The following is a 16,397-nucleotide window of genomic DNA, read 5'->3' as shown; positions in this document are numbered from 1 at the left end:
TGCCTTGTATTTTAGACTTTAGGCTGTGTTTGTTTGGCATGAATATATTTTCGACTGAAATAGTATCCTTAGCTCGGTGTTCGGTTAATTAAAGATGCTGCGACAAAATATTTTTCACAAAAATATATATTTCGTTGATAGAAATTATTGGATAAAGAAATATTCAGAGCCGCCAAAAATATTTGGAGATAGCAGACTGCCTCCGAGTGTACGAACATCATTCATCTGAAAATGAGGTTCTTAGAGGCTGTCCTCGTGCTCTCTAATGGCTTTCTAGATTTGCTTCCTCTCTCTCACCGCAATCGCTTCAATCATAGTTATGGTCCAACGTCCACTTTTCCCAGAAACCTCTTCCCGACGTCATTGCCCAAAGATTCCTTCTTATCGACTCGACAACCGAACCCAAAGAGTAGTTACAATGATCCCGACAAAGATGCATTCGTATCACATTGTTTGAGCAAGAGGAAGCTCAACCTCGCAATTCTTGCAGTCTTTTCATATGGGTTTTTGCCAAGCATGACAGAGTCTATATTTGCTGAAGAATTGGAGCTCCAAAGGTACACAGATGCCAAGGAGGGTTTCACTCTCCTCAGACCCTCTTCTTGGATCCAGGTACCCACTCTTCTCTCTGTACTCTACCTTACATTTATATCTTTTTCTTTCTTTAATTGAAGAGATGTAATCAGACAAACCAACACACTTTCGGTAATGTTGTTTGAATAATTGAGATTAGTTCTGGTTGAATAGGTTGATAAAGCGGGGGCAGCTGTTCTTTTTGAGGAGGCAAATAAGGGAAGTAACAATGTTGGGGTTGTAGTAAACCCTGTTCGTCTTACAAGCCTCGGAGAGTTTGGGAGTCCTCAATTTGTAGTAGATAAGCTTATACAAGCTGAAAGGCGCAAGGTAACTTCAGTGTGTTTTTTTTTTCCTGGTTGGTATTGTTTATGTTATGTTTATAGGTGTTGCCGTGTTGGTGAATCGGTGATGATTGCATTTGTGACTTGAATTGAATAACATTGAAAAAAGAAGACTTACCGATCCAAAAAAAAAAAAAAAAAACATTGAAAAAAGAAGACTTGAACGAAGTTCCACGATAATGTTGTTGATTCTTAGAAGTTAAAAGGAATTTCCCAACGAACACATCCCAGATGGACTAGGATCGGCCAGAAATGGGCACGACTACCCATTTTGTAGGTTTTGTAACTAACAAAATACCCTTGATTTTATTTCTTGGTGAGTACACATCCCTTATGGTTTTTATTTCGTTTTTAAATCTCTCTATTGATATGTCTATCAGTTTTCGCTAGAAACATCTGAAGGCCAAGGTTTTCCAAATACTTTGACTTTTTTGTGCAACTGTAAAACCATTGCTTACATAGGTTGGTCTCATCCGCAATTCAATTCTCTACTTATTCCACTTCAATGAAGTTCAACCAAGCCATTTCCAAATCTCTAGTCTATGCAACTGACCAATTTGATCATTTTTGTTGTTTATAAACTTATGGTTGCTGGATGAAGCAACTTTTTCTGTCTGCTGAAAATATTTCTATTCTTTCAAGATAACCTCATGCTCCAAGCTGGGATAACTTCAAATGACGAATAATTTATATTGTGTTTCTTTTACAAGCATCAGTGTAAACAAGTGGAGGGGACAAATGAGGCTTCTATGATAGAAAATTCACATGAGCTGCTTTCATCAATTCACCATCTTTTTTGCATACCAGGGGTGTATAGTGAGGAGGTCAATGTTGTTTTCTAATGGTAGCTGGTAAATCTACGTTAGGTCTAAGCCAAGATGTTTTGAGACAAGCTCTTACTAACATAAATGCACACTAAAATATGGTAACTTTAAGAAGATTAGGGGTACTAATGAAGAGTTAAGATTATTGCTTGGTTATTATGAGAGTGGACTTTTTTTGTTGTCTTGTTTGACAGCACCAAACCAGAAGTTAGTTATTTTTCTGTTGCCATAATTATAAGAAGGTATACTTATTATTTTTTTATTATTTTTTGTCTGTGTCAATGAGTAACCTCAAATCTTTGGTTAACTCCATCAACTCAAGTCAATTAAGCCTTTATCTCAACTAAATTCAGGCCAGGTTTATGGATTCTTGTCAACAAATGGGGTCAGCCACATGCATTTTAAAAATCATGCAATCTATTGCCTTCCTATTTGACGTGTCACTTTTCACTAGTCATATTCTTTTAGGTAGCTGTGGTTATGAGTCTAATTTTTGTTTGCTTTATTGTTTGCTTTATACGAATACCACCTCAGCACCCAGAAGGCTCCTTTATTATGTGAACAATAATCTGAACATTTTTGGAGGTTAACCATTACCATTGTGGCTTATTCACTGATTGAATGTCAGATTATAACGTTGGAAGTTTCATTTACAGAAACAGCCTAGACTTTTTATTTAGTCATCACAACTCTGGCTACATGATGCTTGGTTGGGCTTTCTGCAGCTTATTTTTTTAGCAGTTCTCTCGTTTTGTAAGAAAATTCATGGCAAGCAGTCATGAGTTCTCTTGTCATATAGGAAAGTACAAATGGTGCTGAGGTAATTTCAGCCACAGAGAGATCTAGCCAGGGAGGCTTACAAGTGTACGAGTTTGAGTATAAGGTGGACAGCACAAGGGGAGGAATTAAAAGGATCTTTTCAGCTGCATTTGTGGCCTCAAAGAAACTCTACCTTCTAAATATTGCTCACTCAGACAAACCAGAGAGTCCTCTTGAAGTCCACACAAGAAAGATGTTGGAGCAAGTTCTTCATTCATTTGATGCAGTATCTTTAACATGACATTGCAGCAGCTTCTTGTGTCAAGGTGACTTCATTTTTTATGCCTTTGCTTGAGTCTGCAAAAGCCAAGGTAATGCTAATCTCTTGTCTTGTTCGGTTAATGTTGGAAACACAAACACATTGATATGATAGAGTCCATTACACACTTTTTTCTCAGGTCACTTGATAGCTTTAGCTCATCTTTTAGCATAAAATCATTACCAAAATCAAACCCGGGGAAGAGAGGAGGAGGGGGGGGGGGGGGGGGGGGGGGGGGGGGGGAAGCGTAATGTTGAAAACTATTTGCCAGTTGTCTTGTGGGTTCGTTCCACTAGTGAATCTAGACATACATTCACGGATACCTAGTTCTCATGCACATGGATAAGCATACATAGGTACAGCACATAGGTATATTTCATATTTCATTCCCTGGGCCATGAAAAGCATTGAAATATGAGAATCATCACTCTACGTAGTTGCCCATTTAGAATGATTGTCATTATCATCTCAGTTCACTGTATCCTTTCACAATCAGATGGCAATGCTCCAGAATGGAATTGATCTTTGCTGATGGGATCTAAACAATGGAGAATCATCCTCTGAGGCATTGAACAAGAACAGACTCATCTTTTAAGGCTTTAACAATCCCTTCAAGAGGTGGTGAACAATATGACAGGTGTTTCTGAATTTGCTGAGAGTTTGATTTTGTTCATTTTTATTTGGGTAACAGTCTTGAGCAGTAAAATAATACTGTTTGCTTTTTTTATTTTTTCTTTTTCTTAATCTTAATTATTTGACTAAAACTTCTTCAATAAATTCCTTTTTTTATTTTAAACATTGTCATGATACTCTAAGTTTGAATGCCATATTCTCTTTCACCTGGGGTACAGTGATACCTTTTTTTTTTTTTGTTCGTGCTGTATTGTTTTGTTTCTCGTGGTGACATCCACATTTACAGCTACTAGTGTTACTTTATCTATTGTAGAATACTACTACTGAATAAGAAAATAAAAAAGCAATCTAGACTATTATCTCTAAAAAGTCAAAATCTCTTTCTTTCATCAAAACAAAGGAAAAAAGGAAAACCGAAGTCAAAAGATCTTCAGGTATGTGAAATTTTGTTGCTATTACTATGAACACTTGCTCAAGGACAATATAAGTAATCAGCAGTAGTTGGTGCAAGTTGTTGGCTAACTGACCATTCTCTTGCATATTTTGATTTTCAAAATAATCTTCCCAACAGAAGTTATATTATCAGATTACATCTTCCTACTAACAGATCACATTTTCTCAAACACATTGACAGTTATGTACTGGTCCTAGAATTCTTCAATCTGATTCTAATGTTTTGGTTTGTTGATCATGCTTAGCAGTTTCTACTTGTTAAAAGGGGCATCCCCAAAGTGATTGTTGTTTGATGGGCAACCTGGGCGTGAAATATTTTATTTATGTTATGTTTTAAACACCTCTTTGTAAACAATGCATCTCTGGCTTGGTCCTCACACCCTTGTGGCTTAACTGATCTAATAAGATTGGCAGAGATATATCCTACCTCAGCGACATCCTACACCTCAGCGGCATCCTACAGGGCTTCTTGCTTTTGTTTGTTCTCCCTTTTCCGTTGGTAACATTTGGACTATTACTTTTTATATCAATTTCTTATAGGACTAGTGCCTTGATGAGTAATGAATCATGAAATATATGCATAAATAAAGTAGATGCAGAAATTTCAAGATCATTCACGTAGCATCTTGTTAATCTAAGATTCAAAATCGCCAGCTATATCTAAACTACTTGAACTTTACCCTGTAGTGACCCTCTCCAAAACATATAGGGAAAAAAAAAAGGTCACCTAGTGGTCAAGGGATGAGTGATAGGCGTACACATCCTGATTTCAGATTTCACATTTAGGGGATGGTTGGGGAATGAGATGAGATGAGAATTTTGTGAATAGTAGTGTAATAATTTGAGTTAAGATTTTTATTAGGTTTTGGGAAAGAAGAGAGAAAAGGTTGAATAAAAAATATTATAAAGTTAAAATATTGTTATAATATAGTTTTTTAATATTATTTTTGTTTTGAAATTTGAAGAAATAGTATTATTTTTTGTATTTTGTTTGGAAGTTTAAGAAAATTGTAATGATTATATGAAAAAGTTGAAGATTTGAAATTAAAAAGTACTTTTGTTTGAGTGATGTTTGAGAAGAAAATTATGAGAAATTTTGAAATGAGATGAGATGTGGTTCGGGGCTGGTTTGAATAATGAGTTGAGATGGTTTGTGAATAATAGTGAGATATATAAGTTGAGATGAGATGGGTTAAAAATGATTTGAGTTAAAATATTTTATGGGGTTTTGGAAAATGAGAGAAAAAAATTGAATAAAAATGTTATAAAGTTAAAATATTGTTAGAATATATTTTTTTAATATAATTTTTATTTTGGGATTTGAAAAAGTTGATTTTTTTTTTTTTTTTTTTTTTGTGTTTTATTTGAAAATTTGGAAAGATTGTAATGATTAGATGAAAAAGTTGAATATGGTGTTTAGATATTGTGATGAGATAGGGGGGCTTTCATTATCCAAACCATGCCGTGGAGTTCTCTTGGATTACCTGATAAATGGTTTTAGCAGGTGGATTCGTGTATTCAAAGTTCACTCCCTAAGAGTGGATGGGATTTCATGTCATCGAAAAGCATATACTAACAAAATTGATGGCAGGCAACTATAGTGCTTCTCTGTCAGCAATGGTTCGTACAGCTATTTTAAGGTAGGAATGTTTCTGCATAAGATATGCATCCAAGTAAATACAAGCCATATTGTACCAAACATACAAGCATTATTTAGATATGCAGTGTAAAACATAATCACCCTGGAGAATAGTCTAAGGAACCATCTCCCCTTCCACAAAACTCGGAAACTGAGGAGGGAAGTGCTGCAGCTGTAACTCTGATTTTAATGCTCCGTAGTCTTTCACCCACAAACTATAGCTTGAATTCTTAGCCAGAACGTCTATAGACACTTCTTTACTCTCCACCAATTCCGTTGCATACTTTGCGAACGCATCAATATTCTTCCACAACAGATCCAGCTTAGTCATGTCACTTTCACTTCTGAAGCTGTCAAGCCATTCTCTTGCTTCCTCCACCCTCGCCCAAAAGCATGAATCCTGAGTCAAGCTTGCGAATTTGCTCCTCTTATATTCTCTCCCTCTAGACCTTCCCTCTTTCTCTATCCACCACCTATCAAAAATCTCGTACCTTCTCTCTCTTCCATACTTCAGGTAATGGCCCTTGACACGGTGCATACCTTTTCTATAGTATTCAGCAATGTCCAGTGGCTCAACCAGTAGTTTATAGAACTGGGAAGTGTTTCTCCATTTGTCTCGCCTATCAAAATCATAAGTAAGTTGATTGTTATCTAGCATAGAGATTACATCGTTCCAGAAATTAGCAAGCTTGATCCGGTTCATGTTAACCCTGTGCTCCCTTTTTGAGTTCGATACCCTTTGCTTGAAGCAATCATAGTACCCCATGTTATTATCAGACTCATCACAAGATGCTTTGTACCATTCTATCTCAGCCCTGTAAGGTACATATTTCGATAAGCGGACAGCCAGCTCGGCACCCTTCAGGTTTGGAGTGCGACCCATCCTCCTCGCCATCCTCAGGCAGTCTTTTGCTGCTCCAGTAACTGATTGCTATAGGTAAAATAAAGGAGATATATTGGATAAGTAAAATCACCTCATTGCAATGATAACTTTTAAATCTCTATAAGAATAGTAAAGGAACCACCATGAACATGTTGATGTTGGTGTTGGACTAGAGGATTGGTTTTTTGAGCTAAAATATGAAAGAAAGAAAATCTTTTTTAGTGAAACAGTTTTCATACCGATGACATGTCAAATTGAACAAATAAAATAAGATAATTTTCTCTTGTAAATCTGCTCCTACCATGTCAGAGGTGTGGAGGGTGTTTTACATGACAACTTACAAGTAGAATGACTTCCGAAGAACAATGTTTTCATGATCTGAATTGGGATGGATAGAATGCAGTACCTGGCTATCTATCCCTAAAGACTGCAACGCCATAACAACCCCTGCTTCATAGCTCGTCTCAGGAAGATCGGCTTGCATGAAGCTTCTCTGGTTCATAAACTGTACGGAATATTTTCCCACATAATCTCCATAGCTGAGATGATCCTCAATACTGCTACTCGGACAGCCGGTCATAAGCAGCAAATGCATCATCTTAGTCACAGATGCAGCATTATCCACACAAACTGCTCCCTCTTCAGAACAAAACAAGTAGCTCCCCAGCGGACAAAACAAACTGGTCTCTTCTCCTGCATGTGCTAAACCTTCCATATGAAACAAGACAAATCGAAAGAGATCAGCTTTATCTTCATCGCGCAATTGGACTAGGTTGCCAAACTGTGGAGAATCCATGGAGAAGTGCCAATATTGCAGCAGGGAATGCAGTTGAGGAGCGAGGGATAATGTCAGAGGAGCAAAAAGCAGTCTCGGCATGATGTCATGCTTTGAGACTACTTGACAGAAGTTGCCACCCCATCTTTCTCGCAGGATTGCTCGGGAAAGGGAGCCATTGCCGAGCAATGGAGAGCCGAATGTGATGCAGAGGGCTTGTAAAGGAGAGGACACAGATTGGAGGTAAGAGAGGAGCCAAAGAGTGCAAAGAGAGGCTGTTGTTCCTCCTATTGAATGGCCTGTGACAATAATTGACTTGCTTCCGTCCACTAGTGCCGAAACCTGGTTCCATGTTTAAACTTAAACTGTTAGTTTAAGAGTCTAAATCATGCACTAACTATGAAACCTTAGAACTTGGAACAAATTTCATATTCTGTAAATTTACTGTGTTTTTTTCATAGGTTTGCATAATTGTGAAGAAAAATAAAGGGTTGATTACATTTTCACAACAAACTATCATCTCTCTTACTTACACCAACTAGACTCTAGAGTCATTTTTATGTACTTTTATGTAGTCTATTGATATAATTGACTATATTAATTTTTTTATGAACAGTCATATTTGACTCAGTCAGACTCGAGTTTTAATTCGAAGTGTGAGAATGAAACATAAGAAAAGTCAAAATTACCTAGTTATCACTGTTTTTGACAAGAGAAATGAGAACATTGTACTAAATTATTAATTCCCGAGTAAAACCAAGTTATGTTGACATGGGTTGCCTTTAACTGCTTCAAGTTTAGTGAACAAGTTTATTTCATTCCATTTCCTTCTTTCTACTTTGGAATTAAAGTCAAGCGGGATGATTTTGAAAACTTTTCCCTCTGACTTATTCGTGCAAATCAAAAGTTGAACAAGGTGAGTGATTCGGCAATTACATCAGAAAATATTGAGAGTTTGATTGAGAATCTATGAACAAGAGAGAGACGGACACATCAAATAAATATTTTAATTAACATTAAATAATTTTATTTTATGTATTTATTTTTATCCTGAAACTCTCAAATTCGTATTAATATTTGGTAACAGCAAATCTTGGAGGGGTTTTGGAAATAGCTTTCGAGTTTTTTATTGCTTCAGTTCATGGTTATCTGATCTGCTATATACAATCATTTTTATGTATTTTTTATATATTTTATTTATATGATTAATTAAAAAAATTATTTTATATTAAAAAAAATGATGCAGCTAATCATACGAATAGAGTGCGAAAGAAATACTTAAAAACAACTACACATAGTTAAAATGACTGCCGATTACTGTAGCTGGTTCCACTAATTTACGAGTCTCAGCAGTCACCAAACAAGTCTTATTAGTAGATAAAAAAAAACATGGCCTGTTGGGGATCAAGTAAATTCAAGTGGGTGTTTTCTTTTTTCTTTCCCTTGACCCAGAGAGCTGATTGAGAGAGAAATCTGATATTCAAATTAATAATTGAGGCATAAAAAGAAAATTATGGACTCTCTATCATGAGTAGACCAGAAAAGGCTAATTAGAAAGTGACGGCAACCAAACAGTGCTTAAAAAAGTCGGCCTAAATAAATACAAATAATATATATATATATTTATATGATGGCACCTAAACCTCTAGCCGACGGGCAAGACGATGAGTTTCAAGATAACATAGTTTTCGTCTTTATTTGTTAGTGCTGTCTCCATGGATGTTCTCTGTTATTGTTTTTTAAATCAACCCATTTAATATTGGATTAATGGGTTATGAAGTCCTTCAAAAATAGAAAACTCATTACATTTGAATATCAATATAGATGTTCAGTTAGATTAATAATCATTTAACTACTTGTATTTTGTTAAAATATAACTCATCCCAAGAATGAGAGAGTACATAGCTATTTGAAGAAGTAGAGGTAAAAGATCTCGTGTGAATTTGAAAGTTTTAAGTAAAAGAGGATAACATGAATAAATTGAACTTTATAATATTTATTAATTATTGTCTATATATATAAATATCTCGAATAAATATTCGTCGTGTGACACTTCTACTCGAGGGTAGACGTGAAAGACAATATGCAGAGATTATTATTTCTAAAGTCACGTTAAGATTTGAATATGTATATTTATTTTTAGTCAAGACAAGCACAAGAAGTTCCTTGCACGCTTTATCAAATGGACTTTGAAAATATCTCTCTCTCCCGGCCCTATAAAGATATTTTGGACAAATATAGTACTTCATGTGGCACTGCTTATATTCAAAACTCAAGAGGCCGGCAGTTGTGAAAGGAAGCCTTATGCTGGGATTATGTTTACTTCTAAAGTCACATTGAAATTTGAAGATCTATATATATAGGTATGGTTAGTCACGACAAGCACAAGAAGTTCCATGCACGCTTCATGAACGAAATGCTTGATAACATTTATTGCTGTCAATATTAAGTATTTATGTCATGGGGCACTACTACACAGGAGGGCCTACGTGAAAGGAAGCCTCATGCATGTTTGTCAAATACAAGCACAAAGAGTTTCCATTGCACGTTTTTTTGCAAGAAGCTGAAGAACAGATATCATCCATATATTCATTTCTTGGAAATTGAAGCTTGAACTTGACATCCCAACTACAATCCTAACATAAACAAAGAGAGAATTTGGACTGAAGCTGAAGCTTTTAACTTTACCACCCGGCCGCCGCCCAACTGCTATTCAAACAGGCAGTCCAGCAAACAGAGTTGGGTTGAAATCCCTTTTATTTTGGGTGGATTTGGGGTTGGATTGTTTTGAGTTATCGAGCTAGCTACCCTTCGTTTTAATCCCCACTAATTAATTAATTAATTATATGTATATATATAAGCTTACCAACTTAATATCCCTTTAAAGTGCTTGCATTATTGAGGCGACAAGGGCAACAAAAGTTAAACTTTTAAGGACTTTTTATATGCATTTTTGTGTTCCTTTTTTAGTGCATGAATAGCTCCCTTGATCAACTGATCTTTTTTGTCCTTTAATATCCTGTTGTTTTGCCGGAATGTTAATTACTTAGTGCTTGATTTGATGTTTGTTCTTTAACCTTAAAAGATCTATTTGGAGCAACCTTAGAATATGCTCATTATAATATATATTATTAATTATATATATATATATCATTGTAGTCATTGGCTATACAAACAGCTAGAGAGACAGATCAGAGACAATTATACCAATCATGCATAAAAATTCTGCTAATAATCCTAATGTAGATCGAGCAACGTTGGTAATATAATCATGGAGTCAGGGATTCAAACAAAGAGACACAGAGATTAATATCCCAAAGCTTCCATTCCCAAACCCTGGCTAATTGTTATAATCTTCAATATACGTTAAACCCTCAACTATATATAATTGAGAATTAAGAAATCTAGCTAGGCCATAAAATATTCTAAGATTCTGGGGATATTCGGCCACTTCTTATAAGCATATAAAATCTTGTAATGTTGCTAACAATGCAACATATATTTATTGAAATAGAGGAATAAGGTGCGACTTGGATAGTGAAATGAGATGAGACGGTTTTATATTAAAGTTAAATTATTTATTATATTTTATGTAAAAATTTAAAAAATTTATAATAATAAAATGGGATAAGAAAAGATAAAATATTTTTACTATCTAACCGGAGCCTAAAACTCAATGCAAAAGCTCCCAAAAGGTCATGCAACCATATTGCACTCAATCAAAATCAGCAGACAACGAACTTATACATATTTATACATACATATATATATATATATTAGTTGCATTGAAAAAGTTTCTTAAATTAATTTCATCTCTTTCTTAGTTTCTGGATTAATATGAAGTAGAAATTAACTAACCTGTTCTTTGAAACTGGAGGAAACGTACATAGACAGAAAGAGATGTAACATCCCTTCATTCACCTTGACCGGTTCCTCCCCTTCATTGAGGCGGTTTGTTCGGAAGAACAGGTTGTTCCCGGCGCTCTCCAATGGCACCAAGTTTCTGCAACTGGGTTCTAAGCTACCAGCCATTTGGATGCCAGAAAAAGCAATATAACCAACATCTCCAACTCGATCCGAGACAAAACTGCCCTGCGCAGTGCTGTTGGCGATACTGCATAGCCTCCATGACTCCGATAGCAATGGTGTGGATGCCAAGAAAGTAGCCAAAACCTCGCTGGTTTCGAACCTGATGATCAACGTGGTTGGTTAGATTTTCAGGGAGTAGCAGTAAGACCACTACTATTAAGTACTTTAATTTCAAGAGAAAATTAAGAACTTCTTGGTAAAATCCAATAATAAGAAGGTGGATTAACTTACGATGAAGCTTCGGCATCCATGGACCAGAGTTGTTCTTAGTTTCTTGTTAATTCAAAGGTTTGAACTTTGAAGCGACTCTTTGATGATGAGAACGAAAGAAAGGAAGGAAGAAAGTTGAGTGCGCAGTAGTGAGGATTTGAAATATGGATTCAGGGCCTCAGGCTAAATATTGCTAATTGGGCCACCATAAAAAAAATAATAATAACAAAAAGAAGTGATTATTTGATTGATTGGAGTCTGAGTCTGGTCTCTAGGGTCACTTGTCATTTAATAGTGTAAGGAGTCCCCACCGAGTGATCATCATCATCCAATTATCTGTGTATATCATGCAAAGCAGTACTGAGCAACTTGGAGTAATTAAAATACCGCGTGAGTGAGATATGCAGAGTCAAGACAAGACCATGCATGGATCAATATCGATCACACATTCATAGTTCGTCATATATATATAGGACCCGCATTCAAGGGGATCATCATCATCAATATCGCCAGGGAGCTGAGAGAGTAGACGCGGTTGCGTTTTATATGGGACTTGAATATTATAGATAGATAGATATATATATATATATATATATATGGTCAGCAAAGACAATGAATTGAGGTCTCATATAATACATGAGCGTGGGTTATGCACCGAGGTAGGTATGGTTCAACTTGTGATCAACTATTTTTTTTTTTCGTTTTTTGGGGGGGGCGGGTAATAAGGGCGTTGAATTCTACTCAAGTAGGGATGATCAACCCCATGCATGTACTACTATTGTTTGAGACGAGCATGCTGCATGTCTACCAAGTAAATTAAGTAATTGATCAATATTCTTGGAGAGAAATTGCATGTGTTTTTTTCTTTGGTCAGAGCTAGTACTGGTTGGGGGGGTCATGTTGTGAAAATCTTCCTCCTTGAAGGTCTATAAAAAAATCATAACGCATCCTTATTTTATTGGGTTTGATCATCAAATCTAACTGACACACCAATAAAATTAGACTCCACAAATCTAACAGATCAAGATTATTCGGGATTGATTTGGGAGGTGCATTAATAATGAAAATCAATCGTGTGTTATTACATACTTCACTACTATTCATTATTTTATTATTATTTTTCTTACTTTTTATTACTATTTACCACTATTTAATATTTTATCATTACTTTTTTATTATTTTTTCACTCTTGTTAATCACAATATATCTGAGATCACAAAATCGTATGATCATCATGATAAGTAATATTATATACAGTCACTTTTGCATATTTTTTACGCACTCTACTAATATAATTGGTTACATAAATTCCTTTCAATACACAACTAATCATATCAATAAAATATATAAAAATGACTATACATAATTTTTTTTTTTTTTTAATATGAACAGCTAGGGAACGTATCTAAGGGACTAAGGGCCCTAGCTCCACCAACAAAGATAAATGAAAAGAAAAGAAAAAGGGCAATTTAGTACTTTTATAATATATATATATATATATTGGCCCTGGCCCGCTGCCAACTTTTCCTATTTCATCGTACTATATATATATATGCGTATCCTAGCTAGCTAACTCGATATTTCAAACTTATCTACATGCTTTTATTATTATTATTATTATTATTATTATATTTTCTTATGAGGGTGGGTTAATTTGGAACATTGGCAATATAATGGAGTCAAGAAGTGGTATTAGGTGAGGAATCGAGCTAGCTAGGGAAGGTCACGATGATCATGTAATGGGAATGCTTGTAGATGAGAGGCGGTGGCTAGCTTAAGTACCTAAAACCTGTTTGTGGGCATCCCATGATGATGAGTACTAGCTGGGCGAGATGTGTTTGTTTTTACATGATGAGTAGTCCATTAACGTGCGGGTCGTGACAGGGAATCATGATTGTGATTTTGAAAAACAAGTGGAGAGCGTGGCTTCAGCAATGGATGAAGTGGGTCACTCTAGCGGAGACTTTGGGTCAACAAAATATGCTCTTTTTTTTTTTAATCTTCTATATATTACATATTTGATAAAAATTTAAAAATTTAAAAATATATATATAGTATGTGGTATGAGGATGATAAGTAGAATTTTTTTTATCATATGTCTGGTTTAGTTACACATACCATATCATGATCTTTTCTCATCTCATATAATCGTTATAAATTTTCCAATTACCATACAAAATATAATAAATAACTCAGTTTTTTAAAATTTTAAAATAAAAATTATATTATAGTTAACAATATTTTATTCAACTTTTAATTTTTATCTCATCATGCACATCAATGTAATTAAACAAGGTTTAATGTACAAAATATCTTTTTATAAGTATTGATAATTGGATATGTTAAATATGTTGATATAAATAAAAATAAAAAATCACATTCGATTTCTCATATTTTTTTAATTTCATGGGGGTAAAAAAAAAAAGAAATTACTAATCGAAGGGGCTTAGGGGAGGGTATAAAAAATCTTTTAAGTGTTTAAAAACGACACCTTTTTAGAGGGCATGCATGCATATATATGTTATTATCTTTAGGACCTTAATTCTAATGATGATCAGCATGCATGCATTTGGAAACTACAATTGCATGGAGTCTATATCAGCATGCATGCAAACTCCGAGATTAATCCAAAGAATGAGTTGGAGATGTTCCATCATATAATGCATGTGGCAACGCGTAAGAGCGCGCATTAGTATTGGTGTAGTTAAAATTTTAAATAAATTTTGAATAAAATGTCACATAATAATTTTATGTCCCACATTGAATAAGTCATATCACTAGTTATAATAATAAAATATTTTTTTTACCTATATTAATGTATATCTTTTATATTTTTTTTACCTAATCTTTTATTTTACTTTTCATAATTTCTAATAATCTATGTATGAAAATACATAAAACCTACGATCAAGAGAAGAAAGTTTGAGGGTTTCATTTGGATGTTAGGAGCATATCAGCTTAGCTCAATTTTATACATCAACTAACATCCAAACACAATCGAGTCTTCACTTAGACCATTTCAATTTTAGGCTTCATGGGACCCACTGAAAAAATGTAGAAGAAAAGACTTTTTCTCAGCATTTCTCTTTTCCCTTAAAAAGTAATAGACCCACCGACTCTCTCTCTCTCTTCAAAAAGTAATTCGTGGTACTCTCTCTCTAATTAGTAGACCAAAAAGATATTTCGAGCGACTAAGAGCTACTCGAGCGATTGAGAGCCCACTCGAGTGGGAGACAAATGTCTCTAACGCTAAATCGAGCGAAACTTAATTTGCTAGCGACTCAAGCAATTTTCTTTCTTCCGAATTACATGTGTTTTTTTACATCTAGTTAAATAGTATATAAATAAATAACAGAATAAAATGTGGACATGATACTATTGTAATTTTATTAATAATTATTTTATTTTGTTTTTATAAATATTTAGAGTAAGAAAATTTTGTGTTTATAATATTGAGAATATTTTATTTTTATTTTATTATAATTTTTTACATGCATTGAGGGAATTTATGTTTTTTATTAATAAAAAATTTAAAAATTAATTATTGAATCATTATAACAACTTTATAATCATTGATGGGTTTATATATTTTTAAATTTTTTATAAATAGTATTAAATTTATTTTATCATCTAAATACATTTTATATAGTCTCCACATATCGAAACTATAGCTAGCATTTAAGGTGATTGCAAACTATTTACCTCTTTCAATACAGATAATTTTAAAAAATTATTAACTCAAGGACATTTAGCTAGGCGACTGCATGCATGCATGCCATTAAGGGGGTGGCGATCATCGATTAACGAACGTGATCAAATGCATCAGGCCGTAGTCTATGCAGTTTGGTCTGAGTCTAGCTAGCTATATTGTACGCATGCAGATTATTCAACTGTTGCCGAACGTACGTCCAGAGCACGAGTTAACTGCATGCATGGGACTGTTGCGCATAAAAAACATTTAAAAATCACACAAGATGATATTTAAATAGTATAATAATTTACTTACGTTCACTAGAATCAAAATTTAGTATATTTATATGAGATTACAAACATTTAAAATTTTCTCATGTCCACTCTCTCTTTTGCACACACACTTCACATATCATAATTTTCTTATTTATAGAAGAAGTTCTACTAAATATCTATTAAATATCAACCATCATTAATGATAAATGGTGAGCTGCAGTAGTTATAGTTGATTTGTAATATGGATGTATATGAACTAGTCTATTCGATAGCTCGCTCAGTACTCGTTCGGTTAAACTCGAACCGAACTCAACTCGTGAAAAAAAAAAAAAAAAAACTCATTCGTGAAAGTAAATACCTGCTCGATTTGTAAATGACACATGCCTAACAAAACTTAACTCGACTCGCCTAAGGCTCGTTTAGGCTCGCTCGTTTATGCTTGAGTCGATTCGTTAACTCGATTCGATTGAAACTCATTCATATATTGATAAATATATACATATATATGTATATATATTAACTAAAAATATAAGTATACCACTTTTATAATTAAATATATAATTGTAATCTAATTACTTATATTTATATAGTGAATATATTTCATATGTATATTTTATAATTTGTATAATAATTAGTCAATAAAATTTAATAATTTCATATACTAGTACGTAGAAACCATATATAAAATAAATATATACTATCATATTAAGTGTATGTATTAATAATATATTGTTATTTTAAATAAATATCAACTAGTTAGATATTAATTATTTATAAATTTTTAAAATTTTTATAATTCAATAAAGGTTCTACTTGTTGTATAAATTCAATATTTATTTTTTTATTTTTTATTTATTTAATTTATTAATTATTAAATCTTATTAAAAAAATTTAAGCTCGAGTTCGAGTTGAGAGTTTAGCTTACCAAGT

The 16,397-nt window shown here is 33.9% G+C and overlaps 2 protein-coding genes across 3 annotated transcripts; one reads left to right on the top strand and one right to left on the bottom strand.

The window, feature by feature from the left end:
• The first annotated feature begins 70 nt into the window (after window positions 1-70).
• LOC122307127 (psbP domain-containing protein 2, chloroplastic) lies at window positions 71-3,617 on the top strand. Of its 2 annotated transcripts, XM_043119785.1 has the most exons (4): window positions 71-612; window positions 748-903; window positions 2,541-2,871; window positions 3,316-3,617. In XM_043119785.1, exons 1-3 carry the CDS (start codon window positions 232-234, stop codon window positions 2,799-2,801), a joined length of 798 nt encoding a protein of 265 aa, XP_042975719.1. In that variant the 5' UTR covers window positions 71-231; the 3' UTR covers window positions 2,802-2,871; window positions 3,316-3,617. The 2 variants fall into 2 exon arrangements, with proteins under 2 accessions (XP_042975719.1, XP_042975720.1); XM_043119786.1 differs by lacking the exon at window positions 3,316-3,617 and having other exon boundaries at window positions 2,467-2,685.
• Window positions 3,618-5,490: 1,873 nt separating this feature from the next.
• LOC122307545 (lipase-like PAD4) lies at window positions 5,491-11,721 on the bottom strand. Its single transcript, XM_043120471.1, has 4 exons — window positions 11,523-11,721; window positions 11,061-11,391; window positions 6,834-7,544; window positions 5,491-6,475 (listed from the first exon to the last, which is right to left on the bottom strand). The coding sequence occupies exons 1-4, from the start codon at window positions 11,540-11,542 to the stop codon at window positions 5,660-5,662; spliced, it is 1,878 nt and encodes a 625-aa protein (XP_042976405.1). The 5' UTR covers window positions 11,543-11,721; the 3' UTR covers window positions 5,491-5,659.
• Window positions 11,722-16,397: the final 4,676 nt, after the last annotated feature.

This window comes from Carya illinoinensis, chromosome 4, assembly GCF_018687715.1.
Source record: "Carya illinoinensis cultivar Pawnee chromosome 4, C.illinoinensisPawnee_v1, whole genome shotgun sequence".
Lineage (NCBI taxonomy): Eukaryota > Viridiplantae > Streptophyta > Magnoliopsida > Fagales > Juglandaceae > Carya > Carya illinoinensis.
Note: the sequence above shows the minus strand (reverse complement) of the source record. Positions and strands in the feature narration are given on the sequence as shown.

Coding starts and splice junctions, on each gene's coding strand:
- LOC122307545 (XM_043120471.1), bottom strand. CDS start 11,542: ATGGATGCCGAAGCTTCATC. Junction 11,392..11,522: donor ATGGATGCCGAAGCTTCATC/GTAAGTTAATCC, acceptor GTTGATCATCAG/GTTCGAAACCAGCGAGGTTT. Junction 7,545..11,060: donor CCTCCAGTTTCAAAGAACAG/GTTAGTTAATTT, acceptor ACATGGAACCAG/GTTTCGGCACTAGTGGACGG.
- LOC122307127 (XM_043119785.1), top strand. CDS start 232: ATGAGGTTCTTAGAGGCTGTCCTCGTGCTCTCTAATGGCTTTCTAGAT. Junction 613..747: donor GACCCTCTTCTTGGATCCAG/GTACCCACTCTT, acceptor CTGGTTGAATAG/GTTGATAAAGCGGGGGCAGC. Junction 904..2,540: donor TACAAGCTGAAAGGCGCAAG/GTAACTTCAGTG, acceptor CTTGTCATATAG/GAAAGTACAAATGGTGCTGA.